The sequence below is a fragment of the Crassostrea angulata genome, chromosome 10 (genome assembly GCF_025612915.1).
Source record: "Crassostrea angulata isolate pt1a10 chromosome 10, ASM2561291v2, whole genome shotgun sequence".
Classification (NCBI taxonomy): domain Eukaryota; kingdom Metazoa; phylum Mollusca; class Bivalvia; order Ostreida; family Ostreidae; genus Magallana; species Magallana angulata.
In genome coordinates, this window is record NC_069120.1 from 47,747,483 (window position 1) to 47,760,821 (window position 13,339).

Consider the following 13,339-nt stretch of genomic DNA (forward strand, 5'->3'; position numbering starts at 1 on the left):
CCAAAAGTATTGTTTATGTTTGAAACTTGATTTGCTCTTAACATTTGAAAAATATTCAATGACAGGTGTATAGAATTTATCTTGTTCAATGATTTTAATAGACACTGACAGAAATAAAATTAAATAACATTGTTCTCTTATTGTTGATGACAATCTAAACATTTTTTAAAGCATTAAAAAGGTATTTCATGTGATTTTTTTTATTCATTATAAATATTAAAAAATTAAACCTCCAAGTAATCATCGAGAAATTTATCTTCTAATTCCTAGAATACTTGGCCCCACAAGATAAGGAAATTTAGATAAGGGAAAACAAATTAAACATCAACTAATTCAACAATAGAATACTTGTTCAAACAAATTGACAATTTGAGTGCTTTTCGGAATAAAGGTTTATTCATGTAGTGTCAAAAGGACTGTTAGAAGATACCTACTGATATGCAAACACTTTAGATTGCCTATAATAAAAGAACTATGATAAAAGTCAAGTTTGATAAAAACAGTTTACTATCTAGATTTGAGGTATTGAGACACACTTGGACGGACAAACTAGTAGATTGTATATTCAAAGTTTTATCATTTATGTAAAGTTAGGCCTTTGTTACAATCCAACAACATTTGGTAAGCAGAATTAAATGACAATTTAAAGACAACAATTTTGTTTCTGTTTTCGAATGCTTAACTCTATAGTTATGAGTTTAGATGTTTAAATGTTAATAACGTTAATATGCTAAGTGTAACTGTGTTTTATAATTTTAAAATCCACAGCTTTGCCATTTTTTCAATAATATATTTGTTATCATAAAAAGGATTGGTGTGTAATATTTCTTTCAATATTCTCAAGAAAACATCAACGGGTTAACGGGGGTAAGCTCATTTCAACACCAATCCCCAACTTTTTTTTCAGGCCTTTTGATGAAAGCTACAAGATGATTTCAGGAATACAGACGTGCTGTTTACTAATGCTCATATGTAAGTACTCTATAGAATATTCTACACTTTACAAAAGGTGTGTCCTTTGGCAGCCACTTTTGGGGGAAAACCCATTGATTTTTCAAAGTAGCCTTTGTAGTTTAAAGGTTTGTAACTTTTTCATTAGATATCAAAATATACTTTCATTTCTACTTTGATTATCCCAAGATGGCGTAACTCACACGTTAAAGGAATAAATTAAATTCAAAGAGATTTTACACAAGACGCCAACATATTTGGTTGCAAAAAAGGAGAACGATAGGTTTTTCCTTTTTTGGTTGGCCTACAAGGGAAATAATGTTTGCCAAGTGTGGATTGGTCTATTACTTTTGCTCTGTAAACATTAAATTACTTGAGATTTTCAATTTTCAAAACGTAATGAGTGCTGAATGGTGGTCTTCTTCCCATCTTAAGGCTAAAATTACCTCCGTATGAAGAAGAGCTCTGTATAAAGATATAGGTTAATGTTTATCTTTAAAGCTAAACTATCGATATATTTTTAATAAATATTAGTTACATTTATTATCCCAAATCATCACATCTAAAAGTTAAAACAGATCCGATAGTTAATTTGTTGACCATTTTAACATCAGTTTTTTTATATATGAGAAATGAAGAGTACCAAATCAGATTCAGACTACTTTACTATGTGCTGATATTTCGTTGTGCGAATTTAATTTAAGTTTAAAATGTAAATTACACATTTTTATTTGTGATAGATTATGTCTTAAATCCACATAATCGCGTTCACTTAATTTGATAATAAAATACTAGGACTGTCTTTTTAAAGAAACAGTTTGTTTGCAGAAGAAGGTATTCAAAACATTGTAACGTGATTGGCAATCTTATTTATTATGACTGTAAAAATCTGTGAACATGACATACAAGTTTTCTATCTAATATAAAATTTGTATTTGAGATCATAACATTTTGTTCTACACCTACCATTAGGATTTCATATGCCTAATGTCTTTTTCATTCGTTTTAGATGATGCAGTATCTTATCATCGTTAATCTCTTATCCATCCCTGTACTTGTTTATCAGTCTTGCCTGTACTTGTTTATCAGTCTTGCCCTTACGTGCCCAGCGCATTGTATAAACCATTTTCAAATAGCGGAAAAACACAAGCAAATTAATCTTATATTAAACTATTGAACTTTTGTGACACTCAAATTAGACGATAAGTAATCGTTTAGCATCATATATTGAGTTTTTCTAAACTTTAAGGCCCTATTTATTTCAGATTTGTTTAAGGATTGTTTAAGTTTTTACAATTTATTCTTAATATTTATGTGTGGTTTTAATATTACTGAGGGTCATATAGGTGTCACTACAAAAGTGGCTATGATTTTGTCTTACTTTGTCCTTAAAAGTCAATGTTTTATAGTTTAGATTGAGAATGATCAATAAAATCAGTATCTTTTGTTGATGATTTAATTAACAGTATACATGTATGACATTACAAAACACCAAACAAATGTTTTCTACTTATGCTTTTTTTATCTTATTTTAAGCACCACTTTATTATCATTGTCTTATCACTTTGTTTCATCATTTGTTTAGTACCACATTGTTAATGATATTCTTTTGTCACTTTGTTTCGGCATTTGTTTAGTGCCACGTTTTTATAATATGTTTTATCCCTTTGTTTCGGTATTTGTTTAGCAGCACGCTATTTATGACAGTGTTTAATCTCTTTGTTGAGTTAATTATGGTGTACCACGTTGTTTATGATATTCGTTTATCACTTTTCTCCGTATCTGTTTAGTGCCAGAATTTTATAATATTTTTTATCCCTTTGTTTCGGTATTTATTTAGTTACACGCTATTTATGATAGTGTATAACCCCTATGTTGGGTTATTTATGTATTATCACATTGTTTGTGGTAATGTCTAACCCCTTTGTTTCGTTAATTGTTTAGTACCACATTGTTTATAATATTGTATTGTCACTTTCTTGCCTTATTTGTGTAGTACAACGTTGTTGATAATATTGTCTTATTAATTTGCTTCGTTATTGTTTAGTTCCATGTTGTTTAAAAAATTGTATAATCACTTTGTTGTGTTACTTTTTATGTCTACTTTTTACAGGCAACAGTCTTTCTTCATTGACGTTACCAAATATAAAACCTGACAGAAATATTACAGAAATCGATGAAGGGAATTCAAGTAAGTGCATTTTCAATTATTGATGTAAATCTAGGCATGATCAGATCTGTTGTTTTGTTTTGAAATATGCCTTTTTAAACCAATTATAGTTCTTTAAATTCATATCGGAGAGTTGTATTGTATTTTATTTACACAACAGTGTTTAAAAAGACATGATTTACATTTTTAAAGATCCTTTTTAATAAGAACACCTTGCAAACATTGTAGTCATTTTCATTCATATCGCTGTATTCAAACAATTATCGTTATACGTTTGTTTTCTTGATTGATCTTCATACTTTTTGCAACAATGGGCTAACGTCAGTTTTTTAAAATATAAAGTATGGTTCCCTTTCAATGCATACATGTATCATAATACTGTAGACATAGTTACTTTTGGCATGGTTTTTTGCCTTTAGCCTTTCTACACTTGCAAACGGTTTCATCTCATTTTGAACACTGATACAGTTGTGTCATAGATGCTACTTCTGATTTCCACAGTAAATTGCAAATTACATCGAATTGCCTAGATTTAAATCTACTTGTATCAATAACCACTTGCGCTTACATCCGTGCTAAAGAGAATTATTAATTTAAAAATTGTTATAACTTGTTTATTAGTCGCTGTAAAAAAAATAATAATGTTCATTTCAGTTCAGTTTCACTCTATTTTTTCCTATAGCTATGAAAATATTTACAATCAGTGCCTCAGAAGAAAATGGTGGAACTGTTCAAATAGTCGCAGCCGGCCAAACCAATGATATTGTAAATTTAAATTCAACAATGATCGGAAGCAACACCACTGTAGATGTTTACCTTAAAGAACCACTTGATAGAGAGGTTGAATTTTTAATGAACAACAAAGGAAATTTAATATTGAATACCCCCTAATAATTCATTGTTTGATTTTTTTTATTATAAACCTGCAAATTGTTTTTATACGTTATTCGACTGTTTTCTTTTAGACACAGTCGAACTACACACTGAGATTTATAGCAATAAGCAATTTCACAAGTCTTCGGTTGGTAAGTTACAATATTTCCTAAACAAAAGACCATTTCACTAAAATTATTCCCCGTATTTGATTTATCGATCGTTTATACCGCAATTACAGAGTGAAGTCGAGGTGAGTCTAATTGTACTGGACATCAACGACACACCTCCTAAATTCAGTCAACTGACCTATATATTAGAGCTTGAAGAGGTACGTTAATAACTGATAACACAAACAGATAATTAAAAAACAATGAATTTTTTGTTGGAAATATAAAGAGGTATTTATTGATTTCTACCAGGATACGCCATTTTCCAGTATTCTCAATGCGAGTATATGCGCCGATGATCCTGACAGTGGACAGGGAGGATTAGTGAACTATAGCTTACAGGTTATATATAATTGGCAATATAAACAAACGTATGGATTACTTAAAGAAAGTATATAGCCCCACAAAACAATAATTTCTTTTTATTCTTCTTCAGGCTGCTGGTCAGGTACTATTTTTTATTTCTAAAGATAAATTTGAATAATAAAAGAAAAAGTGAAAAAAATAAAGTTATAATGTGAATATGTACATTAATATATAATCTATTTTCTCTATTGATTATAGAACTTAATTTATCGCTGGCTTAACACAATTTGTTGATGAATATAAAATTATATCCAATTTCATTTTCGTTTTTTTAAAGCTCTAAGCAAAGCTCAGCGCTTTATTGTTGTTAGACTTCTACTTCCGGTGCATCGAATAACCGCATTCTATGAGCAGAAGTATAAATCATTTAAACTGGTTAGGGAACCAGTTTTAGGGTTTAATGCAAATAACTGCACGGGCTATAGTGCGTATACAGAAGCTAAACTGTTATATTCATATATCTGTTATATACATACAGAAGCTGGGTTAGCGCTTTTCAGTACTATCAGTACTTTGATTTTTTATTGTAGGCAAACTTTAACTGATAAGAACCAACCAACTATCAGCAAATCTCTTTTGATGTGAATGTCATGAGAATTAATTGAAAAAACTTTTTTAAGGATTCCAGATTTTATAATAACACCTTTGAAATCGATCAAAGAAATGGAAGTATACAACTGTTACAGCCTCTTGATTACGAGAAACGGACTTTCTACCGATATAGGATAATTGCAACTGTAAGTTAATGAAATGATGGTGAATACGGAAATGTTGATAATGTTGTGTTCTTTGCCACATAAACCTCTTTTCTCGCTTGACGTTTAACAGCGCCAGTCAGTGCAATGGAGTTATTTAATTTTCTATTATGTTTAATTCTATGTATGTAAATATGTCAACAAACGTTATTAGAATAAAAACTCTACAGATGATTTTACGATTCTCAAGTTAACTCGTTGGTGTTCAAACGTGTAATGCTTTTATATTTATTTTTTCAAATGTAAATATGTGAACAACGTAACAAAACGATTAAATATGATAAAAGCATTACAGATTTTACCATCAAAGAATCTACTTTAAAATTATCATTCACGAGAGAAAATGAATCATGAAAACATACCATCTGTGGAGTTTTCATTCTAATGACATTTAATGCCAGTATTAAACTTATGTAAAACATTGATTTGGATAAATTCCAATCAGAAGATTGCAAAATGTTATAAAACCCTGAACAAATTTAATTTATATTTTATAGAAAATTCTTGCTGTATTGCACTTTGCACACCCCTGCTTAATCAGATATGTCTGATCAACAGACTTTATAAACCTTAACACCTTAACATAAATTAACTTATATGTAGAACAACACAAGGAGATTCCGAAAAAATAGAATCGAATTAAAATAAAGAATGTATGCTACATGTATCATATAAGCACGTTACGTCCTGAAGCTATAAAACCGATTTGATTTTAGTTTCGATATGCATTTGATGATTTTAAACAAACGATGTACAGCTTTTTTTTAAGTTTAAGAAAATTGTGATTGCATTTTATGCCAGAAGCAGTTTTAGCTAGAGTTGTTGAGTGATAAAAGCAAAAGTTCGAAAAAATTTGAAAATTTCATACTCATTTCAACATTACAACAACCTGTAACACAAGCTAAAATGATCAACAAAATCTGTTTAATAAGATCTATCTATCTATCTATCTATCTATCTATCTATCTATCTATCTATCTATCTATCTATCTATCTATCTATCTATCTATCTATCTATCTAGGATGGCGGAGATCCTAAATTAAACAGTACGGCAGACCTTCTCATTATGGTGAAGGACGTCCAAGATACACCGCCCATATTTCAGCGACTGCCGTTCATGACAACCATTTCAGAAACCACGCCAATAGTACGTATGTCGTATTTGTTCAAAAACGTTACATTCATTCAACATTGCAAGATATCTGACTTTCCAGTTACATATGGTTTTATTGATTATGTTGATTAATATAATTATGTTTACCTATTACTTTTGCTTAGGGGACAAGCATTTATAAGATTTTTGCTACCGATGGAGATACTGGTATCCCAGATAACATTACATACAGCTTAACATGTAAGATATTACCCTTCATTTACAATATAGAGTTCATTAACTTATCGTTATGTACAAATGTGTGTATATGCGCGTGTTTGTTTTTCTATATGAACGAAAAATCATTCATTCACCCAGCTTTTTGAATAATTTTAATACGGAGAGAGAGAGAGAGAGAGAGAGAGAGAGAGAAAGAGAGACACAGACAGACAGACAGACAGACAGAGTGGGGGTAGAGGTGTATAGGGAGTAGGGAAGGAAAAGGAGATTAATAGAAGTTTATTCCTGACATAGCTCCTGAAACAATTATAACACATTTTAGATCAATCAAATGAGACAGCATGTGACAACTTTCTACGGATCAATAGCAGCACTGGTGTGATAAGTATCAAACAACTAATGGACAGAGATGGCGGAACAATTAAACGTCTTAACGGAATCTGTATTGTAAATGTTACTGTAGGTATATTATTTTGGACTTTCATCGGTTTGACTTTGTTAAAAAAAAAATCATTCGATTGATTTAAAGAACATATATCTGGAAATACTTTCAGGCATCGGAAATTACAAATGCAACTGCCAACAAAAACAGTCAAACAACGAAGCCATTCACAATTACTGTACAAGATGAGAATGATAATCGACCAAAGTTCAGCAAAAAACAATATGAAGGTTCCGTGAAAGAAAACATGAGAGATATCACAATATCGATTCCTGGAAACATACAGGTTTTTGACATAGACCAGGTACTGCTAGAAAGAATACTTTTATTTGGTTAGGAATATTGAATGGTTGAGCAAACATAGACAATTAAATAAATATATAAATCAATAAGTTAAAATATATAAAGATACATAAATCATATATTGATGAATAGATAGATATGTTTACATATATTGTATTATATATGTTACGATATTTTGTTGTGTTTGAAAATGTTAAGTCATCCCTCTAATAAAATCTTTCACAGGTATTCTGTATGAAAATATGCATTTTACATACAAAAGTTTGAGATTGTCACAAAATTTACGTTGCTCAAACAATAGATTACTAATACCAGAAAATGAAAATAGATGACAAGATTTAACTTTTAATCTTATGATATCCTACGATTATTAACAGAAGGGATATAACAATATAAAGCTGACGGTACTAAATAGGACAGACGTTGTACCCTCACCAGATTCTGTAATCTACAATGGAACAGTTCTTCTTCGTCTTACTAGTCCACTAGATTATGAAAATGAGAAAAATATTACGTTCTTGGTAGGTATTTTACTATTTTTTCTTTAATAATACAATAATGTATTGTTTAAAAAAAACCTGTAATACTGAATCATAGATTGCTTATTTGATATCAGAGATTCAAATTTATTGCAAACAAGGAAATGTTAAGTTCATGCTTACAGTGATATACGTGTGAATACAAATTGACTAACATGATTTTCAACGAATGATCTACTTGCATTTCAATGTAATATCTAACATGATATATCAAAGAAAAAAACAGAAAATCAGATTTACTAATGTGTTGTGTAAAAAATATAAATATTTTTTAATGTAGATATAATATAGATATAGATATAGTGTCTGATCATTTGTTACTTCATTTTTTAAGCGGATGCTTGGTTGAAGCACTTCCTATGATAAACCAAAGTATTGAGAGTACAGAAATCTGGGCCTGTTTGATCATAAATTTTATACAAAACAAAAAAATTAAGCTAAAAATAATGATTGCTATTTCAAAACAAACAAACGTTTACTGATTTTTTTATTAAGAGCTGGGCAATGAAACGATAAAAATAACCGGATCAATAGTTTGAACAAAAATTTAGAGAAAATTAATATGTTTGCGGCATGCAAGGACATCGTCCTCTGGATCTGATTGAAGTAAAAAAAAGTTTGTAATAAAATTAAGGTAATTTTAGCTTTAGTAAAATGGGCACACAATGACCAGCCTACCGTTTTAGCTCACCTGAGCAAAAGGCTCAAATGAACTTTTCTGATTAAATTATCCGTTGCCCATCGTCGTCGTCCTTTTTGGTGTAAACATTTTGCATTTTTTATCGTCTACTTAATTTTCCATTATAACTTAGCCAATCTCCACTTAACTTGGCATAAAGCATTTCCAGGTGAAGGGGATTCAGTTTGTTCAAAAGCCATGCCTACCTAAAAGGGGAGATACTTAATCATTAATGAATATGTAGTGACATTTAAAAATGATATTCTCCTTAACTACCATACAATATTTCGAAACTCCCTCATGTAGTGTAAATTTTAGTTTTTTTTATTACACAATGATACCCGGGTTATGAGAAGCTGCAATGCTACGATTGTTTCATTGTATAGATATTATACTTGCTCTTTTAAAAAAAAGGTCGGGTACATTCTTGTTGCCCTGTTCCGTCTGTCCGTCTGTCTGTCAGTCAGTCACGTTTTACTCTTTCAAACTGCTTTAACATCTTATAAACCAGCTCCTTGAGTTTGATTGGGGGTGTCATGTTGTTTTGTAAAAAGGTTTAACAATTCTCTGGTAGTCCTGGTGGTCAAATAAGTAATACAAAAATGACGGGTTTTTTTCACATAAAAACCTCCTCCCTCGAACTCCAATTACATTTTTAACAATAGACAAATCATCTCTTAGAATATGTTTTTTGGTATCGGTATCTGTCATGTAAATTTTGATTTACTGGGTGGCTGTAAATACAAAATTTACTACAGTAAATTTTGTATAACACCTACCCTGTAAATTAAAAATTTACAACATGACATATACAATGTACCTTAGATGCACAATAAGGTTTTGGAAATTTTGGTTTTGTCCTGGGGTCATTTGGTGGCTTAAAAATGACATTTTATTCATAAAAAATCTGGTTTCCAAACGTCAACATTTTTTGAAGTAGAAAATGATCTTCTAGAATATGATTGGGGGTAACATTTTTGAAGAGTGATCAGGTTTCAGAATTTTTTTTATCACGGGGATCGGTGGGCAATCAAAAAGTATGATTCGCAGAACTCCTCTTACAATTTTTGGAGTAGCTACGGTATCTTTTGGATTTGGCTAGGTGTTGTTTTATAAATAAATGTGCAATAAGGTTTCAAAAATTAAAATTTCATCCCGGAAGTCAAATAATAGCAAATAATTGACGTTTATCACAAAACAATTTCAGAACTCTTTTTATGATTTAATGATTAGACACATCATATCTCGTGATATGATAGGGGCTGTCTGATAGATGTGCAATAAGGTTTTAATTATCTAAATTTCATTCGGGGAGTCAAATAATAGCACGGAATTCATGTTTATCACTTACGAAAACCCTAGATACCAGAGTTCTTAAGATTTAATGAATAGACACGTCACATCTTGAGATTTAATTATGGCTGGCCTATAGATGTGCAATAATGTTTTGAAAAATTAAATTTAATACTGGTAGCCAAATAGTAGCGGAAAATTAACATTTATCCCATGCAAAGATTTGTAGCCGGTAACAGCCAAGGAGAAATAATTTTGTTTTTAATAATCATATAGACCATACTTTCTATGACATGAAATGTTCAGATTATAATTTAACTTAAAATTCACATGTAAATGAAGGTTCAATCCCAAATTGTACATAAAGGGCCGCTTATGTGTATTATGGGATGGAATCTCATCCTTTATGAAAATCATGATTTTTAAAAATTACCGGAAATTGCATTTAGCCTTCACTTTTACCAAACACTTGGTGTGGGTATTACTGTCTAAAGACAGCATTTGGTTTGATTTACAAAAGATGGATAAATGCAAACGTTTATGTGAATAAAATACATTGTAATTGTTAATCATTGTTTAGATTAAAGCAGAGGACACCAATAATCCCAGCTTTGTCAAAAATTCTACAGTCATCGTAAAAATAAACGATACCAACGACAATGATCCTGTTTTCCAAAGCAGAGACAATGACCTCTTCTTGCCAGAAAACAGTTGTTTTAACACAACAGTTGGAAAGATAAAGGTAAAAATCAACTATATTGAATTAATAATGACCAGAAATTTACCAGTTATCTATGTTACCTGTGTGCAAATGCTAACCATCATAGAACTGAAAATTACTTAATTTATGCCAAAAAAAAGATTGGATACTCTTTACTAAGACTTAACTTTTCTGCACAATTTGTAGGCGACTGATATAGACTCTGGAAATTATGGAAAAATAGAATATCGTCTGGATAGGAATAGCAGGTAGGGAGGAGAGTATCATGTGACACAAAGTCGTCATTATATGAAGCATGACGTAAAAAATACATAAAAGACAAAATGATTGCTATATTAATTATAGGTTTATTTTAATTTGGTATGGAGTATATGAAAAACGTATTATCCACTGTGTCTCAACTTGAATAATTATTTCAAAACTCTTAAGAACTCTTATATTTCTAATTTTTAAAACAAAATTTAGAAGCATAATATACTCAAGGTACCTATTTGTTTCAGTTTTAAAATTGAAGCCACCACTGGTCGTGTTTATGTCTCATGTAAAAACAGCTGCGCAAGGGGATGCAATAACTCTCTCTGTGACAACAGTTGTCTGGACAGGGAGAAGAAGGACAGGTACTACTTGACAGTTTCGGCGATTGATGGAGGAGGGAGAAGAACCTCCCTTCCAATCACCATATACTTGAACGATACAAATGACAATAGGCCAAAGTTTCGTTATAATTCCTATCAAATAGGACTTCTAGAAAACAGAAAGACATTTTCGGATGGAAAAGAGGACTTAGAAATACAGGTAAATAAATATATGTATATTGCAACTTACATACTACAAAATGAGGAATTCGCAATATATATTGCAATTTACATTGTAATTCCTGTATTGAAAGCAATGCTTGTGAATATAGACAATACTCTTATCATATATGTTTTATGAACTTGGATCTGATTTTCAATTATTTATTTTTATCGACATGAAAAGGCGGACGATGTAGACCTCTCAGAAAACAAAACGATCAGTTACAAATTACTTCAGAACTCTCCTCATTTTCACATCAACGAGTCAACCGGAAAAATAACAATTACTAAAGAAGTAGATTATGAAAACTTAACTGAGGCCAACGGCTATATCAACCTGACAATCATAGCCTCTGACCATGGGAAACCGCAACAAAGTTCGTCCGTTCAGTTAACGATTCAAGTCAAGGTATATTTGTCGAAATTAGTTTTTTAAGTTAACGTATATAATACATTAAGATCATTAGAAATATGAATGTTCCAAATAATATTGATATTCTTGGGTTTCTAAAAACCATGCTGTGTAATTTGTAGGATTTAAACGACAATAGACCAGAATTTAGAGGGAAAACATACAACGCCAGTGTATGTGAGAATGCTGCTAGTGGTAAGAGACATCTAACTTAAAATTCATTACTGTGCTGATTTTTAATCAAATGATGAAATGATGAAGATATTCTGTTGCCCTGTTGTCAGGTTTGTTGCATTTCAACACTAACGCAAACGAATTAAAACATTATAGAAGATTGGTGAACAAATACACGTTGGTTATACGATAATAAGAAAACAATAGTGATATCAAACTTTAAAGTTTTTAAAGTTTGATTGTTCAAGGATATACTAAGTTTTCAGGTTTGATTTGACAGCAAAGTGTAGAAAATGATAATTTTTTTTGATATTTTGTATTCTTACAAATATATCATTTTGGATGTAAATTATCTTATAAAATATAATGTCCAAATTTAACACATTACATTTTTTTTGATTTCAGGTACCAATGTTACAGTTGTCTCTGCAACAGATGCCGATAAAACAGCTCCGAATAATAAATATTCCTACTTTATTGAAAAGGGTGGGTCAGATCAATTCACTTTAAATGGCAAGACAGGAGAAATAAGCGTTCAAGTGGGAGCAAACCTTGACAGGGAAATCAAATCTAAATACACTCTAACAGTAATTGCAATAGACAAAGGGGATCCTCAGAATACTGGAACAACTACAGTGTTTATTAGTTTGACCGATGAAAATGATACTCCTCCTCGTTGGTTGAACTTACCCAACACAACTACCGTAAAGGAAAATACTACAGAACCCGCTATATTCAAATGTATAGGAGATGACTCCGACATCAACCATACTTTAGTCTACTCAATTAGGATAAAAGAAGCATTAGATAGCAATGGCAATCTTGTAAATCTCTCTTTGATTAAGGTAGGATGCATGGGTTTTATTTTGTTTTTGTTTTGCCTTAATATTTGAAATCCAGTAGAATGAAAGAAAAAAAGAAATATTGGTAATTATCTAAATTTTTTTTTACTGATTCTGCAGGGAAAGATCTCTATCAACAGTACCACGGGGATTATGTCTGTGAATAATTTAGATGCAGAAGTGGCAGTGACAATAAGGCTTACAGTTACTGTCAACGACACTTCAACAACAAAAAATGACCCAAATGCCACAAGTATGTTGAAAATGTTTTGATTTAAAACGATGAAGGGTACTGGAAACTGTTTATGCAATAGAATAAACAAATACTTATCATTACTATAACCGACAGTTAAATTAAATGGATATAAACTATAACATAAAATTTTATTCACCTCCACACCCGAACGTTTGTCGTTGAACGATTGATTTTCTAATCCTGATTCAATGTTCTCAACAAAATAAATTATTAACACACTTCTTAACAAGTATGAATATACTTACTTCATTAGCAACGATGA

At 30.8% G+C, this 13,339-nt stretch overlaps 1 protein-coding gene across 1 annotated transcript in view; it reads left to right on the forward strand.

Annotated features, from left to right (window-relative positions):
- The first annotated feature begins 559 nt into the window (after positions 1-559).
- LOC128167348 (cadherin-23-like) overlaps positions 560-13,339 on the forward strand; it is a 36,094-nt gene continuing 23,314 nt past the window's right edge. The window contains exons 1-21 of the mRNA XM_052833024.1: positions 560-621; positions 908-972; positions 3,065-3,142; positions 3,804-3,961; positions 4,087-4,146; positions 4,236-4,325; positions 4,417-4,506; positions 4,601-4,612; positions 5,151-5,267; positions 6,308-6,433; positions 6,565-6,640; positions 6,942-7,078; positions 7,174-7,365; positions 7,742-7,885; positions 10,456-10,617; positions 10,783-10,844; positions 11,097-11,391; positions 11,578-11,802; positions 11,928-12,000; positions 12,385-12,824; positions 12,942-13,074. Coding sequence (XP_052688984.1) covers positions 930-972; positions 3,065-3,142; positions 3,804-3,961; positions 4,087-4,146; positions 4,236-4,325; positions 4,417-4,506; positions 4,601-4,612; positions 5,151-5,267; positions 6,308-6,433; positions 6,565-6,640; positions 6,942-7,078; positions 7,174-7,365; positions 7,742-7,885; positions 10,456-10,617; positions 10,783-10,844; positions 11,097-11,391; positions 11,578-11,802; positions 11,928-12,000; positions 12,385-12,824; positions 12,942-13,074 — 2,713 coding nt within the window. The 5' untranslated portion in view covers positions 560-621; positions 908-929. The remainder of the gene's footprint in view (positions 622-907; positions 973-3,064; positions 3,143-3,803; positions 3,962-4,086; positions 4,147-4,235; positions 4,326-4,416; positions 4,507-4,600; positions 4,613-5,150; positions 5,268-6,307; positions 6,434-6,564; positions 6,641-6,941; positions 7,079-7,173; positions 7,366-7,741; positions 7,886-10,455; positions 10,618-10,782; positions 10,845-11,096; positions 11,392-11,577; positions 11,803-11,927; positions 12,001-12,384; positions 12,825-12,941; positions 13,075-13,339) is intronic.